The sequence below is a fragment of the Phyllobates terribilis genome, unplaced genomic scaffold, assembly GCF_046119375.1.
Source record: "Phyllobates terribilis strain yellow unplaced genomic scaffold, ASM4611937v1 Scaffold_5__5_contigs__length_657084704, whole genome shotgun sequence".
Lineage (NCBI taxonomy): Eukaryota > Metazoa > Chordata > Amphibia > Anura > Dendrobatidae > Phyllobates > Phyllobates terribilis.
The window spans coordinates 547,318,027-547,332,866 of NW_027362765.1; the positions used below are offsets into that span (position 1 = coordinate 547,318,027).

At 44.5% G+C, this 14,840-nt stretch overlaps 1 protein-coding gene across 2 annotated transcripts in view; it reads right to left on the minus strand.

Moving 5' to 3' along the window:
- Window positions 1-14,840, minus strand: part of CDH23 (cadherin related 23) — a 1,802,240-nt gene that overhangs the window by 447,936 nt on the left and 1,339,464 nt on the right. For both annotated transcript variants that reach the window (XM_073685852.1, XM_073685853.1), the window contains exons 26-27: window positions 6,171-6,284; window positions 5,462-5,610 (exon numbers count right to left, since the gene is read on the minus strand). In XM_073685852.1, coding sequence (XP_073541953.1) covers window positions 5,462-5,610; window positions 6,171-6,284 — 263 coding nt within the window. The remainder of the gene's footprint in view (window positions 1-5,461; window positions 5,611-6,170; window positions 6,285-14,840) is intronic.

Genomic DNA, 14,840 nt, shown 5'->3' on the forward strand with positions numbered 1-14,840 from the left:
TGGGCGAAAGCGACCTTTTGGGCCCCCTAGACTCCGGAGCCTGCTAGCGATTGCAAATCCTGCACCTATTATAGTTAGGTCTCTGCTCACATATACAGTATATAAATATAATATTTTTGAGATGTGGGATAAACATGCAATGTAACTCTGACATTGTTTTTACATTTTTTATTTTTTGCAATGTTCATAATCTTATAATAAAGCAGTTTTATAGTACAGGTCATTAAGGAAACAATGATGCCAAGTATACCTAGTGTTTATTTTTTTCCCAAAATAAAACATTTTTAAGTTGATATTTTTTTTTAGGTTTCAGACATTTTTTCTAATTTTATTTCTTTTCGATATTCATGATTTCCACACAGAGATTTCACATGTGACTTGTTAGGCCTCTGGCTGCCATAGCAACAATAGGCGGATTATAATATGGGCAATCTGGTCTACCGCCCAGGGCCGTGGGGCTCCAGGGGGCCCGGGGCTCCGGGGGGTCCATGGCCAGATTGCCCTCATTATAATATGTGCGGCGCCACGGCACATACTGGCAGTCAGAGGTGGGGGGGCCCCCGGACCGCTCCCCCAGCAGCGGCGCACTGTGCGCGGCCGTGTCTGCTAGTGTGCCGTGTGGCCTCCTGCTGTGTATAGATGGTGCCATGTGGCCTCCTGCTATGTATAGATGGCTATGTGCGGCCCCCTGCTGTGTATAGATGGCACCATGCGGCCTCCTGCTGTGTATAGATGGCGCCATGCGGCCTCCTGCTGTGTATAGATGGCTACGTGCGGCCTCCTGCTGTGTATAGATGGCTATGTGCGGCTACGTGCGGCCTCCTGCTGTGTATAGATGGCTACGTGTGGCCTCCCACTGTATATAGAAGGCTACGGGCAGCCTCCTGCTGTGTATAGATGGCTACGTGTGGCCTTCTGCTGTGTATAGATGGCTATGTGCGGCCTCCTGCTGTGTATAGATGGCTATGTGCGGCCTCCTGCTGTGTATAGATGGCTACATGCGGCCTCCCGCTGTGTATAGATGGCGCCTTGCGGCCTCCTGCTGTGTATAGATGGCACCATGCGGCCTCCTGCTGTGTATAGATGGCTACGTGCGGCCTCCTGCTGTGTATAGATGTTTACGTGCGGCCTCCTGCTGTGCATAGATGTTTACGTGCGGCTACGTGTGGCCCCCTGCTGTGTATAGATGGCTACGTGCGGCCTTCTGATGTGTATAGATGGCTACGTGCGGCTACGTGCGGCCCCCTGCTGTGTATAGATGGCTTCGTGCAGCCCCCTGCTGTGTATAGATGGCTACGTGCGGCCTCCTGCTGTGTATAGATGGCTACATGCAGCCTCCCGCTGTGTATAGATGGCTACGTGCGGCCCCCTGTTGGGTATAGATGGCGCCGTGCGGCCTCCTGCTGTGAATAGATGGCGCCGTAAAGCCTCCTGCTGTGTATAGATGGCTATGTGTGGCCTCCTGCTGTGTATAGATGGCTATGTGCGGCCTCCTGCTGTGTATAGATGGCTATGTGCGGCCTTCTGCTGTGTATAGATGGCTACGTGCGGCCTTCTGTTGTGTATAGATAGCTACGTGCGGCCTCCTGCTGTGTATAAATGGCTAAGTGCGGCCTCCTGCTGTATATAAATAGCTACGTGCGGCCTCTTGCTGTATATAGATGGCTACGTGCGGCCTCCTGCTGTGTATAGATGGCTACGTGCGGCCTCCTGCTGTGTATAGATGGCTACATGCGGCCTCCTGCTGTGTATAGATGACGCCGTGCGGCCTCCTGCTGTGTATAGATGGCGCCGTGCAGCCTCCTGCTGTGTATAGATGGCTACATGGGGCCTCCCGCTGTGTATAGATGGCTACGTGCGGCCCCCTGCTGTGTATAGATGGCGCCGTGCGGCCTCCTGCTGTGTATAGATGGCGCTGTAAAGCCTCCTGCTGTGTATAGATGGCTACGTGCGGCCTCCTGCTGTGTATAGATGGCGCCGTGCGGCCTCCTGCTGTGTATATATGGCGCCGTGCAGCCTCCTGCTGTGTATAGATGGCTATGTGTGGCCTCCTGCTGTGCATAGATGGCTACGTGCGGCCTTCTGCTGTGTATAGATGGCTACGTGCGGCCCCCTGCTGTGTATAGATGGCGCCGTGCGGCCTCCTGCTGTGTATAAATGGCGCCGTACAGCCTCCTGCTGTGTATCGATGGCTACGTGTGGCCTCCTGCTGTGTATAGATGTTTACGTGTGGCTACGTGCGGCCCCCTGCTGTGTATAGATGGCTACGTGCGGCCTCCTGCTGTGTATAGATGGTTATGTGTGGCCTCCTGCTGTGTATAGATGGCTACGTGCGGCCTACCGCTATATATAGATGGCTACGTGCAGCCTCCTGCTGTGTATAGATGGCTACGTGCGGCCTCCTGCAGTGTATAGATGGCTACGTGCGGCCTCCTGCTGTGTATAGATGGTTATGTGTGGCCTCCTGCTGTGTATAGATGGCTACGTGCGGCCTACCGCTATATATAGATGGCTACGTGCAGCCTCCTGCTGTGTATAGATGGCTACGTGCGGCCTCCTGCAGTGTATAGATGGCTACGTGCGGCCTCCTGCTGTGTATAGATGGCTACGTGCGGCCTTCTGCTGTGTATAGATGGCTATGTGCGGCCTCCCGCTGTGTATAGATGGCGCCATGCGGCCTCCTGCTGTGTATAGATGGCTACGTGCGGCCTCCTGATGTGTATAGATGGCTACGTGCGGCCTCCTGCTGTGTATAGATGGCTACGTGCGGCCTACTGCTGTGTATAGATGGCTACGTACGGCCTCCTGCTGTGTATAGATGGCTACGTGCGGCCTCCTGCTGTATATAGATGGCTACGTGCGTTCTCCTGCTGTGTATAGATGGCTACGTGTGGCCTCCTGCTGTGTATAGATGTTTTTGTGTGGCTACGTGCGGCCCCCTGCTGTGTATAGATGGCTACGTGCGGCCTCCTGCTGTGTATAGATGGCTACGTGTGGCCTCCTGCTGTGTATAGATGGCTACGTGCGGCCTCCCGCTATATATAGATGGCTACGTGCCGCCTCCTGCTGTGTATAGATGGCTACGTGCGGCCTCTTGCTGTGTATGGATGGCTACGTGCGGCCTCCTGCTGTGTATAGATGGCTATGTGCGGCTTCCCGCTGTGTATAGATGGGGCCATGCGGCCTCCTGCTGTGTATAGATGGCTACGTGCGGCCTCCTGCTGTGTATAGATGGCTACTTGCGGCTTCTTGCTGTGTATAGATGGCTACATGCGGCCTCCCGCTGTTTATAGATGGCTACGTTCGGCCTCCCGCTGTGTATAGATGGCACCGTGCCGCCTCCTGCTGTGTACAGATGGCTACATGCGGACTCCTGCTGTGTATAGATGGCTACGTGCGGCCTCCCGCTGTGTGTAGATGGCTACGTGCGGCCTCCTGCTGTGTATAGATGGCTACGTGTGCTGAATATTAAGCCATACAATTAATGTAAGGCTATGTGCCCACGATGCAGAAATGCTCCGGAATTTTTTTGAGCGTTTCTGCTCTCCCTGGCAGAAAAAACGCATGCGGATAGTACATGCGTTTTTCCTGCCAGGGACAAGCGGATGTGAAGCGTTCCTTACATGCATTTCCGCATGCGGGTTGTCATTTTAGCATCACTTGGAAAAGTACTTGACAACTTGGTCACACTATGTAAATCCATGCAACCGGCGTGGATTTATATAGTGTGACCGTAAAAGAATGGTAAATAATAAAAAATAAATATATACTTACCTTTTGATGGCCTGCCGACCCGTCACATGACTAAATGACGCCACCACAGGTCCTTTAGTCTACCGTGAGCTGCCGGCAAGCCAGGACGCATCGGATAAAGACACCGGGGACCATCAGAAGGTAAGTATAATATTTATTTTTTATTTTATTCTTTTTTTTACAGGTACATGGTACTCGGGTCCGGAGAAGAGTCTCCTCTTCTCCCGACCCGGGTACCATCCGCACATTGAAACGCATGGAATCCGCATGTACAGATGCAGTGATGCGGATTCCATGCGCTCCAATGCAAGTCAATGGCGGCGAAAATGCTGCGCTTACGCAAAATAATTGGTAGTGCTGCGGATCTTTCTGCAATGATAATCCGCAGCGGAAATTTCCGCAGCATGTGCACAGCACATGCGTATTATCATTGGGGAACATGGCAGACCTTCTACCAAGCGTTTTTTAAGCGTTTCTGCAGCGGAATTGCGTAAAAAACGCATAGTGGGCACACAGCCTAAAAAAATTTATTATAATTAATATTGTGGCAAATTAATTTCACGTGAACTATCACATGATATATCACAGGGGATCATGTGACATGTGATACATCAGGTCTGTGTGGGTGGGGGGAGGGGGCCCGCGCCTTCTAAACTGCCCGGGGCCCTTGCTACTCTTAATCCACCCCTGATGGCAACCCGTTGACTGCTAGAGTGCCAATATGATGACAGAGTGAGGGTTTCCTTCTTTAACTCTTTTCATATCATGGTAGCTATTGACTGCACAAGTAAGGAGTTTTAAACGTCTGAGATTGTACGTGGCTGTGTTCCTGGCTGTTGCAGTGGGAGTCCAGCTTTATCTAACAACTGGCTCCCACTACGGATGGCACAGTTCCTGTTCCTGCTCCACCCTAATTCTGTACATGCACAGTCTGGTGCAGTAAATAACAGTTCACTTCACCACGACATACATGTATGTAAGGGTGTGTGAAAGGGTTAAAAAGCTTCTTTATTTTCCAAACAACGCTTGTGCCTACTGTCCAAAAAGTTATAATTTTGGGACTAGTTTGTCATAAAACCCTGGCGCCTTTTTCTGGTAACACCACATTTATATAAGCAATGACATGGAAGACATATTCCTCTTAAATGGGACCATTTTTGGAATGAATTTTTAATTTTAAAAAGCATAAAACCATAAATTTTCAGGTCAATTTGACATTGCTAACACTGTTTGCATTAAATTTTTTTAAAGGGGTTGCATACAGTCCTAGCAGACCTCAGAGTGTTACACATGTCTTTTCATGGTGATTCGAGGCTTTGCAATACTTTTGATTGGTGGTGAATCAATTCAATGTCAATTGAATTTTGTGTAAAAATGAGGTGAAGCTGATGAATACAAATCACAAAATATTGTCTCATCTCCATTTTTCTCCACTCGGTAGTCACTCCTGGTGATATGTCCTTTAACCGGGTGTTTACATAAAACTCTATTACTTAGTATATATTTGTAGATTACTGAAGGTTTATAAACCACACAGCACAGACCTGAAATTCAGTAATAATGGTTAGAGTAATCATGGACATACCAAGTAGCAGTCCATTCAGTGTCAGACAATGGCTGCGGAGGGTTGTAGCATTTTGGGGTTGTTTGACCACATTCTTTTCATGACAATCTTTCAGCCAACATGTAAAAATGGATGACTGTGTACCTGTATGATACTGCTGGATGCAGGGATATTTTCAGGGACTGTGGCTTCATAACTACTTTTCAAAAAGATGGGTTTGTTATCGTTGATGTCCAGTACTGTGATTAGGACAGTGGCTGTTCCGGTTTTCCGATTTCCTGCTGGTCCATTGTCTGCAAACAGACATTACAAACAATTGCAAAAAACAAATATATCTGAATACACACACACACACACACACACACACCCACACCCACACACACACACACACACACATTGTGTAAAGACATATATACACAATAATATGACTGTAACATTGGGATGTATTGCCTCTCAAGGTGACCAACATCCTTTACTTAGCCACCACTGGCTCTGGGTATCTTACCGGCCTAGCTAATCACACCTGACTTTAAAGTCCAAGCTCCCCGAGGCTCCTAAAGGTCCCCTCACCATTACTCCTTGCCCAAGCAAAAATGTATTTTTGGCTCCTTAGTCTGCATTGGGAATTTCCTACAGTGCAGATTAAGCTTTGGAATAAGCTTCTTTATATCCCAGATCCTGTACTCTCAGTGCTAAAATGTAAGGTGGGAAGTCTTCTCCACCCAAACAGTGATTTTCTGCTGGTAGGTAAGACTAGATTTTGCATTGCTGAGCTGTATATGGATATACTGATTGGAAACATTATTTGTGTCTGGTTATAGCTACCTTTTTCAATTATAACTGTATTTCTTACCTATAGCTTCTAGGATTAGACTGTAAGAAGCCATGGTCTCACGATCAAGATTCACAACTGTTCTCAGAATGCCATCACGAAACCCAACCATGAACTTCCCATCTTGGTTCCCTCCTACAAAAAAATGGATTTAGCTTAAAACAAAAGAATGCATAATATCCAAGAATAAAAAAATGCATAGCTTCCAAAAAAAAAAATTGTATAACATCCAAAGTACTGATTTTGTAGTAACTTTACAGGTATGAAAAATATGGAGATTTCTGACATATTATAGAACACATATTCACACTGTTCACCGAACTTGCTGCACTCCCTGCAGAGCAACATATAATATAGATAAATTTATTTTTAAGCTTTGTGTAGACAAATTACTAATAAAAGCCATGGGGGAAATTGAATTTAATTGAATAGTATTGTCTATCATGACCTACACCATACTTATTATGTCTTTTAGACACTTATACTTATTATGTCTTTTAGACACTTTCTGCACCATGACCAGTAAAGGAGCGTAAAGGGGGGATGCTTTTCCGAAGGGGCAGCTGACTTAATGTTGATACAATGTACAAAAAAATTGTGGTGCACATTTCTTGCACAAAGTAAGTCAACTGAAAAGTTGTTCAACCTTACATAAGACAGTTTTAAAATTAGGCAGCTTTATACACTGCTCAAAAAAATAAAGGGAACACTCAAATAACACATCCTAGATCTGAATGAATGAAATATTCTCATTGAATACTTTATTCTGTACAAAGTTGATGTGCTGACAACAAAATCACACAAAAATCATCAATGGAAATCAAATTTATTAACCAATGGAGGCCTGGATTTGGAGTCACCCCCAAAAAAACACACTACAGGCTGATCCAACTTTGATATAATGTCCTTAAAACAAGTCAAAATGAGGCTCAGTATTGTGTGTGGCCTCCACGTGCTTGTATGACCTCCCTACAACGCCTGGGCATGCTCCTGATGAGGTTGCGGATGGTCTCCTGTGGGATCTCCTCCCAGACCTTGACTAAAGCATCCGCCAACTCCTGGACAGTCTGTGGTGCAACGTTGGTGGATGGAGCGAGACATGATGTCCCAGATGTGCTCATTCAGATTCAGGTCTGGGGAACGGGCAGGCCAGTCCATAGCTTCAATGCCTTCATCTTGCAGAAACTGCTGACACACTCCAGCCACGAGGTCTGGCATTGTCCTGCATTAGGAGGAACCCAAGGAGAACCGCACCAGCATATGGTCTCACAAGGGGTCTGAGGATCTCATTTCGGTACCTAATGGCAGTCAGGCTATCTCTGACGAGCACATGGAGGGCTGTGCAGCCCTCCAAAGAAATTCTACCCCACACCATTACTGACCCACTGCAAAGCCGGTCATGCTGAAGGATGTTGCAGGCATCAGATCGCTCTCCACGGCGTCTCCAGACTCTGTCACGTCTGTCACATGTGCTCAGTGTGAACTTGCTTTCATCTGTGAAGAGCACAGGGCGCCAGTGGCGACTTTGCCAATCCGCATCTGTGGACGTCAGGCCCTCATACCACCCTCATGGAGTCGGTTTCTAACCGTTTGTGCAAACACATGCACATTTGTGGCCTGCTGGAGGTCATTTTGCAGGGCTCTGGCAGTGCTCCTCCTGTTCCTCCTTGCACAAAGGCAGATGTAAAGGTCCTGCTGCTGGGTTGTTGCCCTCCTACGGCCCCCTCCACGTCTCCTAGTGTACTGGCCTGTCTCCTGGTAGCATCTCCAGCCTCTGGACACTACGCTGACAGACACAGCAAATCTTCTTGCCACAGCTCGCATTGATGTGCCATCCTGGATGAGCTGCACTACCTGAGCAACTTCTGTGGGTTGTAGAGTCCGTCTCATGCTACCACAAGTGTGAAAGCACAACCAACATTCAAAAGTGACCAAAACATCAGCCAGAAAGCATTGTTACTGAGATGTGGTCTGTGGTCCCAATCTGCAGAACCACTCCTTTATTGAGGGTGTCTTGATAATTGCCAATAATTTCCATCTATTGTCTATTCCATTTGCACAATAGCATGTGAAATTGATTGTCAATCAGTGTTGGTTCCTAAGTGGACAGTTTGATTTCACAGAAGTTTGATTTACTTGGAGTTATATTCTGTTGTTTAAGTGTTCCCTTTATTTTTTGAGCAGTGTATAACAGCATAAACTACTATGATGACTCTGGTGTATTTTAAGACTGTCTAATCTAAGTTTGCACTGCCTAAAAATTAGACAGTATTGATAAATCTGCGTCATTATATTACTCGACATGAAAAATTACAGAATGCACTAGTCTCGTCTATTTAGCAGACAATTCAGTGTTTCTTTCAATGTTGCTGAGCTCATGCACTAGGCTGCTATGCGGACGAACTTACTGAGGTACAGTGGTCAGGCAACTGGCATGAAGCGTCATTGAATGTGCTTCTCATTATCAATCTGATGATGAATGTTATGGTCAACTGATCACTGTCAACAGCCAATCACAGGCCTCATTGGTTTGGTGACTTAAGAATGGGACATCATGGCTTCTTGTCCTGCAAGAGTGGCTTGTCCTGGTTCCATGGGGTTGGAATAGGTGAGTGTGGCTCATTTTGGTGGTTTGTAACCTTTCCTAAAGCATGTAAATTTTTGTCTCAACAACTCTTTAAGCCTAATATACTTTTAACGAATGACTGCACAGATAAGCAAAAAATCCAGTGATATAAAGAAATGATTTGAAATAGTACACAAAAAGGCAATACAGTGAGTAGAAACACCTGTCTCACCTTTGAGATAGGCATTGCATTAGATGAATGGTTAACCAAATATATATTCTCATAAGTATCTGGTTAAGATAAACATTTTCATACTGTACATTAGGGTGATCAGGGACATGTCACAAAAAGAAAAGTGTGTATTGGAGCTGGATGAATATTTAAATTAGTATCAAAAAAGCACTCCCATCAAAGTTTTTATCCTCTTAATATATTGCAATTATCATATTATATAGCATTGTGTACTTAAAATTGCTCATTTTACCTTTCCAACCAGCTAATTCTTCTCTTTTCCATTAGGTCTGCGAAATCATATGATTAAAAACTGTTTAGCTGCATCCATCTAAGTTCTATGTAGAAACAGGAGGTCAATTTTGTCTGCACAAGTCATAAGTCACTGCAAAAGTCTCTGGCATTGTGGATGAGCAGCTGGGTCAGGAGTTGAAGAAGGGAATGATAAATGTAGGGACAAGATACTTCCTCTTTCTACATACAGCAGATAAAAGAGGATAATTATCTGGGTAGAAAGGCAAAATGAGCAATTGTAATACACAGTGCTATATAAGATGATGACTGTAATATATTAAGAGGATAAAATCTTTGATGGGAGGAGTGCTTCTTTAAGTAGTGTTACTGTACACTGACAATTATGTGTCATTCACATCATAAGTATTTCAATAGAGATATTCAATCAAACTTAATTTGACAAAAAGTAGAGGTATGTTATCAACAATTAAAAGGAAATACATTACAAAGATTTTTTAATCTCCTTAAAGGTGTTGTCCAGGCTTGAGGTTAAAGTCTGTAGTCATGTGCCTTGTGCCGACTAGACGTATGTGACGTCACTCAATACAAGTGAATTCAGCGAGACCAGACACGTCTAGTTGGAATTTGGCCTGAAGAATGCAAATTGCATACTTGCAGTCACATGATCGCCAGCTCCCGATGCCGGCACCAGAGAATCTTGAGGATTCACAAGTATGCAGTTACATAGAGTGACTATTTTATTCACAAACCTGGACAATCCCATTCAGATATTTTTACACTGTTTAAGGCCTCAATTCATTATTATCTTTGTGCCTGTATTTTGTCTAGTTCTGTGTGTTTTGAGCCTTTATTTGTTTGCACTGAAATCATTATTTTATTTGTGCCTTGTCTGGCATGTTTGCCACTTATGTAGCAGGGATAACCCACTTAACAATTTATGGGGTACATGTCTCCACAAGCACAAGCTGGGCACAATGTAATGAACACTAAGATGGCATATTGGTAATTTTCAATCTGTAATACCAACTGCAAATTTCTGGAAAACACCTGTAGGGCCAAATTAGTCAGTATATGAATTTCCAGAAGGGTGTAATTTCCAGCATGTCATATCTTGTGGTTCTGTTATCTTAGGGGCATTTTAAATGGCACCCATACAAGCCAAATCTGCACTCCAAAAGTCAAATATTTTTCCTTCTCTTCTGAGACTTTCCGTGTTTTCAAACAGTAGTTTTTGACCATACCTGGGACATTGCCGCATTCAGGAGAAATTGTGTAATAAATTGTGTCTACTTTCTCCTAATAACGCTTGTGAAAATGAAAACTATAGGGCTAAAAGAATAATTTAGTGGAAAACATGAAAAGTTTTATCTTTATAGCCCTATGTTATACAATTCTGTGAAACACTTGTGGTAGCAACATGTACACTGCACCCTTAGATGAATTCATGAAGGAGTGTAGTTTTGTAGTTTTTAAAATAAGGTCACTTTCTTTGGGTTGGGTTTACTTATTTTGACACCTCAGGGGTTTTGGAAATGTGATATAGCATCCATCAATTCAAGCCAAAATTGAGCTCCTAAATACAAACACTTCCTCTCTTCCAAGCTCTGCAATGACACATTCATAAATAAATGTATCTATTTTCTCCTATTATGCATTGTGAAACTGAAAAATTTGGAGCTAAATCAACATTTTAGTTGAAAAAATGCAATTTCTCACTTCCATGTTTAAGCATTATAAAATTCTGTGAAGCACCTGTGTGTTCAAAGTGCTCAGAACAACTCTAAATGAATTCCTTAAGGGGTGCAGGTTCACAACTGGGGACACTTTTTGTAGTCTCTGCGGATTTCACTCCGATCAATGTTATTCAATGAGGCAGTGCAGATCTGCGTATTTTTTCTCATCTTTATTCGGCATGAGAAAAAAATCGCAGCATGCTGTGATTTCACTCCGGAATCGGTAGAATGCAAGAAAAAAAATCGCATGTCATACCGACCATCAGTATGGAATCCGATTTTTAGGTATACTTTACAATTCTGTGGCATAAGAAACTGTAAATGGTCCTGTAAAAGATAAATAGATGCTGAGTAGAAAATCGGATTGCATACGAACAGCACACGGATAATGAGAAAAAATTGTCCCACTTTTCTGGCTGAGAATGGGACCGATTTTTTTATAGACCTGTGTGAGCGAATCCTAAAGAGTTTCTACAAATGTCACATGCTATCCGGAATCTATTGAAGCTAAAATTACACTGCAAATGTCAAATAGTAATTTCTTCATGCTCCCATACAGTAGTTTCTGACCACATATGGGATATTGCCTCAAGAAATTGTGTAACAAGATTTGAGGTCCATTTTCTCCTATTATCCTTTATGAAAATGAAAAATATAGGGATAAAGCAACATTTTAGTGGAAAAACTTAAGTTTTCATTTTTATATCCCACTGTTTTAAAACTCTTTGAAGCAACTGTGGGTTCAAGATGCTCTTCAAATCGCTACATAAATTATTTGAGGGTTGTACCTTCTAACATGCTGTCACTTGTATGCAATTTGTGCAATTTTTGTACTCAAGGACTCTTAAAATGTTACATGGTATCCACAATCTATTCCATCCAAATTTGCACTCCAATAGACAAATAGTAGTGTTGAGCGAGCATGCTTGACACTGCTCGGTACTCGCCCGAGCATCATGCTACTCGGGATGTTCGGCGAGCACCGAGCATTTCCGGGTTACTCGGGCGGGAGCTCGGTTCTCCGCCCTGCATGTTTGGCACTCTTTACAGAGCCAATGAACATGCAGGGATTACCAGCCAGTCACTGTAATGCTGCAGCCATGTTGTTTGTGGACATTACAGTGATTGGCTGGCCGCACAGCGTCACCTCGAGTATTTAGAACCGGGCGCCGCCATCTTGGACACAGTCGCTCCGGATCAGACAGTGTAGGGACAGCGCTGCTGATTTAGGGAGAGATATCCTGCGAAATAGTTAGTGTAGGGTCTGTAAAGGCTGACAGATCAAACAAACAGTCCTTCTCAGGACTAATATCCATCCCAGATATCAGGCAGGCAGGCTGTATAGGAGACGCAGTGGTTATACCAGCAAACGCTGCATTACAGTCCTGTGTGCTCCTGTTGCTGAAATTGCTGGACTTAGCTCCAGATCTCGAGGGCCAGGAAAAATCCTTTTTTTTCATCTAAATCCTCTTTTTTTTTTCCTCCTTCACACTGTACAAATACCCATCTTATTAACCTTTTGGTGTCCCCCCCCCCCCCAAAAAAAAAAGTGTGTCTCTGATTTTTCAGACACAAATATATCTGTTGAAAATAGTCTGGTGTAGGCTAGAGAAACAGAAGTATGGTTTTGCAGTTCCATGGTTCAAACCTCTGAATTATCCATTTTTGGGCCATTTGTATCTAAAAAAAACAGTTTGAGTGTGTCGCTCACTGTTCAGCCACAAATATATATATTTAAAAAAGTCTGGTATACCCCAGTAAATTATAAATGTGGTTTTGCTGTTCCACGGTAAAAAATCTCTATTATCCTGCTTTTGGCATTTTTTGCCGTAAAAAATAAATAATAGTGTCTCCTGATTGTTCAGACACAAATATATCTGTTGAAAATAGTCTGGTGTAGGCCCAAGAAATATAAGTGTGGTTTCGCAGTTCCAAGGGTCAAATCTCTGTATTATCCTTCTTTTTTGCATTTTTTGCTGTAAAGAAAAACAGTAGTGTCTCCTGATTGTTCAGACACAAATATATCTGTTGAAAATAGTCTGGTGTAGGCCCAAGAAATACAAGTGTGGTTTTGCAGTTCCACGGGTCAAATCTCTGTATTATCCTGCTTTTTTGCATTTTTTGCCGTAAAGAAAAACAGTAGTGTCTCCTGATTGTTCAGACACAAATATATCTGTTGAAAATAGTCTGGTGTAGGCCAGATTACTAGAACTGTGGTTTTGCAGTTCCACGTGTCAAATCTCTGTATTATCCTGCTTTTTTTGCATTTTTTGCCGTAAAGAAAAACAGTAGTGTCTCCTGATTGTTCAGACACAAATATATTTCTTAAAAATAGTCTGGTGTAGGCCCGAGAAATACAAGTGTGGTTTTGCAGTTCCACAGTTGAAACCTCTGTATTATCCACTTTTGGGCCATTTTTACCTAAAAAAACAGTTTGAGTGTGTCGCTCACTGTTCAGCCGCAAATATATCTATTTAAAATTTTCTGGTATACCCCAGTAAACAATAACCGTGGTTTTGCCATTCCACGGTAAAAAATCTCTATTGTTCAACTTTTGGTATTTTTTCCGTAATGAAAAACAGTAATAGTTTCTCCCTGATTGTTCAGATTGTTTAAAAGAGTCGGGTGTAGGCCAGAGAAATAGAACTGTGGTTTTCCTCTTCCACGGTTCTAATCTACTTTTTATTACCCTTTTTCCATTGATAGTGCGAGTGTAAGCTATTTTACTTCCTTTACAATGGGCAAGGGACGTGGAACTGGACGTTCTGGTGATGGTGCATGCAGAGGACGGGGCCGTGGCCAAGGTGAAAATGTGCCACAACCAACAGCCACATCTTCTCGCTCCCACTTCTTGACCGAATTACTAGGGAAGCACAGAACAACACCAGTATTGCGAACTGATCAGTGTGAACAGGTTATTAATTGGATAGCAGATAATACTTCCAGTTACCTGGGCACCACCACCTCTGGTCTGTCTTCCACACGGTCAACTCTTGGTAGCCGTGAGTCTCGACCGCATACTCCTCCTCACCCTGATGCTCCTTCCTCCCACCATGCCGAGTGTCGTCAGACAGCAACTGATCCCACACTTGGACACTCTGAAGAGCTGTTCACTGGTCCATTTCCAGATTTGTGCCCCTCGCCTGCTCCGCTTGAAGTGGTGGAAGAGGAGATCCCATGTAGTGATGTCCAAATATTTCAACAGCCACGGCCACATGAAGTCGACGCTGGCAATTTGTCACAAGAGGTGGACGATGACGAGACACAATTGCCAGGAAGTGAGGAGGAGGATCGTGGTGCGCAAGTGGAAGAGGAGGAGGTGGTGGATGATCTAGTAACTGACGCAACGTGGCAGGAGGACATGCAGAGCGAGGCCAGCAGCACACAGGGTGAGGGAGGCAGAGTACCCCAACAGGCAGGAAGAAGCAGTGTGGTGGCCGCACACAGAAGGCGGGCAACAGTTCCCCGTAACACCAACACGAGGGACGTTGCCAGTACAACCTGTAGGTCTTCCAGAGTCTGGAATTTTTTTAAAGACTCTGCTGATAACCCCAAAAAGGCCATTTGTTCCACCTGCCATGCCAGCATCAGCAGGGGTGACAAAACTACCAGCCTGACCACCACCAGCATGATCAGGCACATGGCAGCAAAAAAACAGACTTTGTGGGGCGAACCCCAGGGTCCACGACCAGTGTCAGCGGGTGTCAACACTGCTTCTTCCGCTGTTGTGCATGCAATAGAACCCCCTGTTGTGTGTGCAAGGCAATCCCCTGTCCATACTGCATGCAAAGATGCCCCCTCCTCTCAGTCTTCACTTGTTATGGCAGTTTCTCAAGAAACAGCATCAACGTCCACGTCCCACCGCAGCGTTCAATTGTCCATATCCCAGACCTTTGACCAAAAGT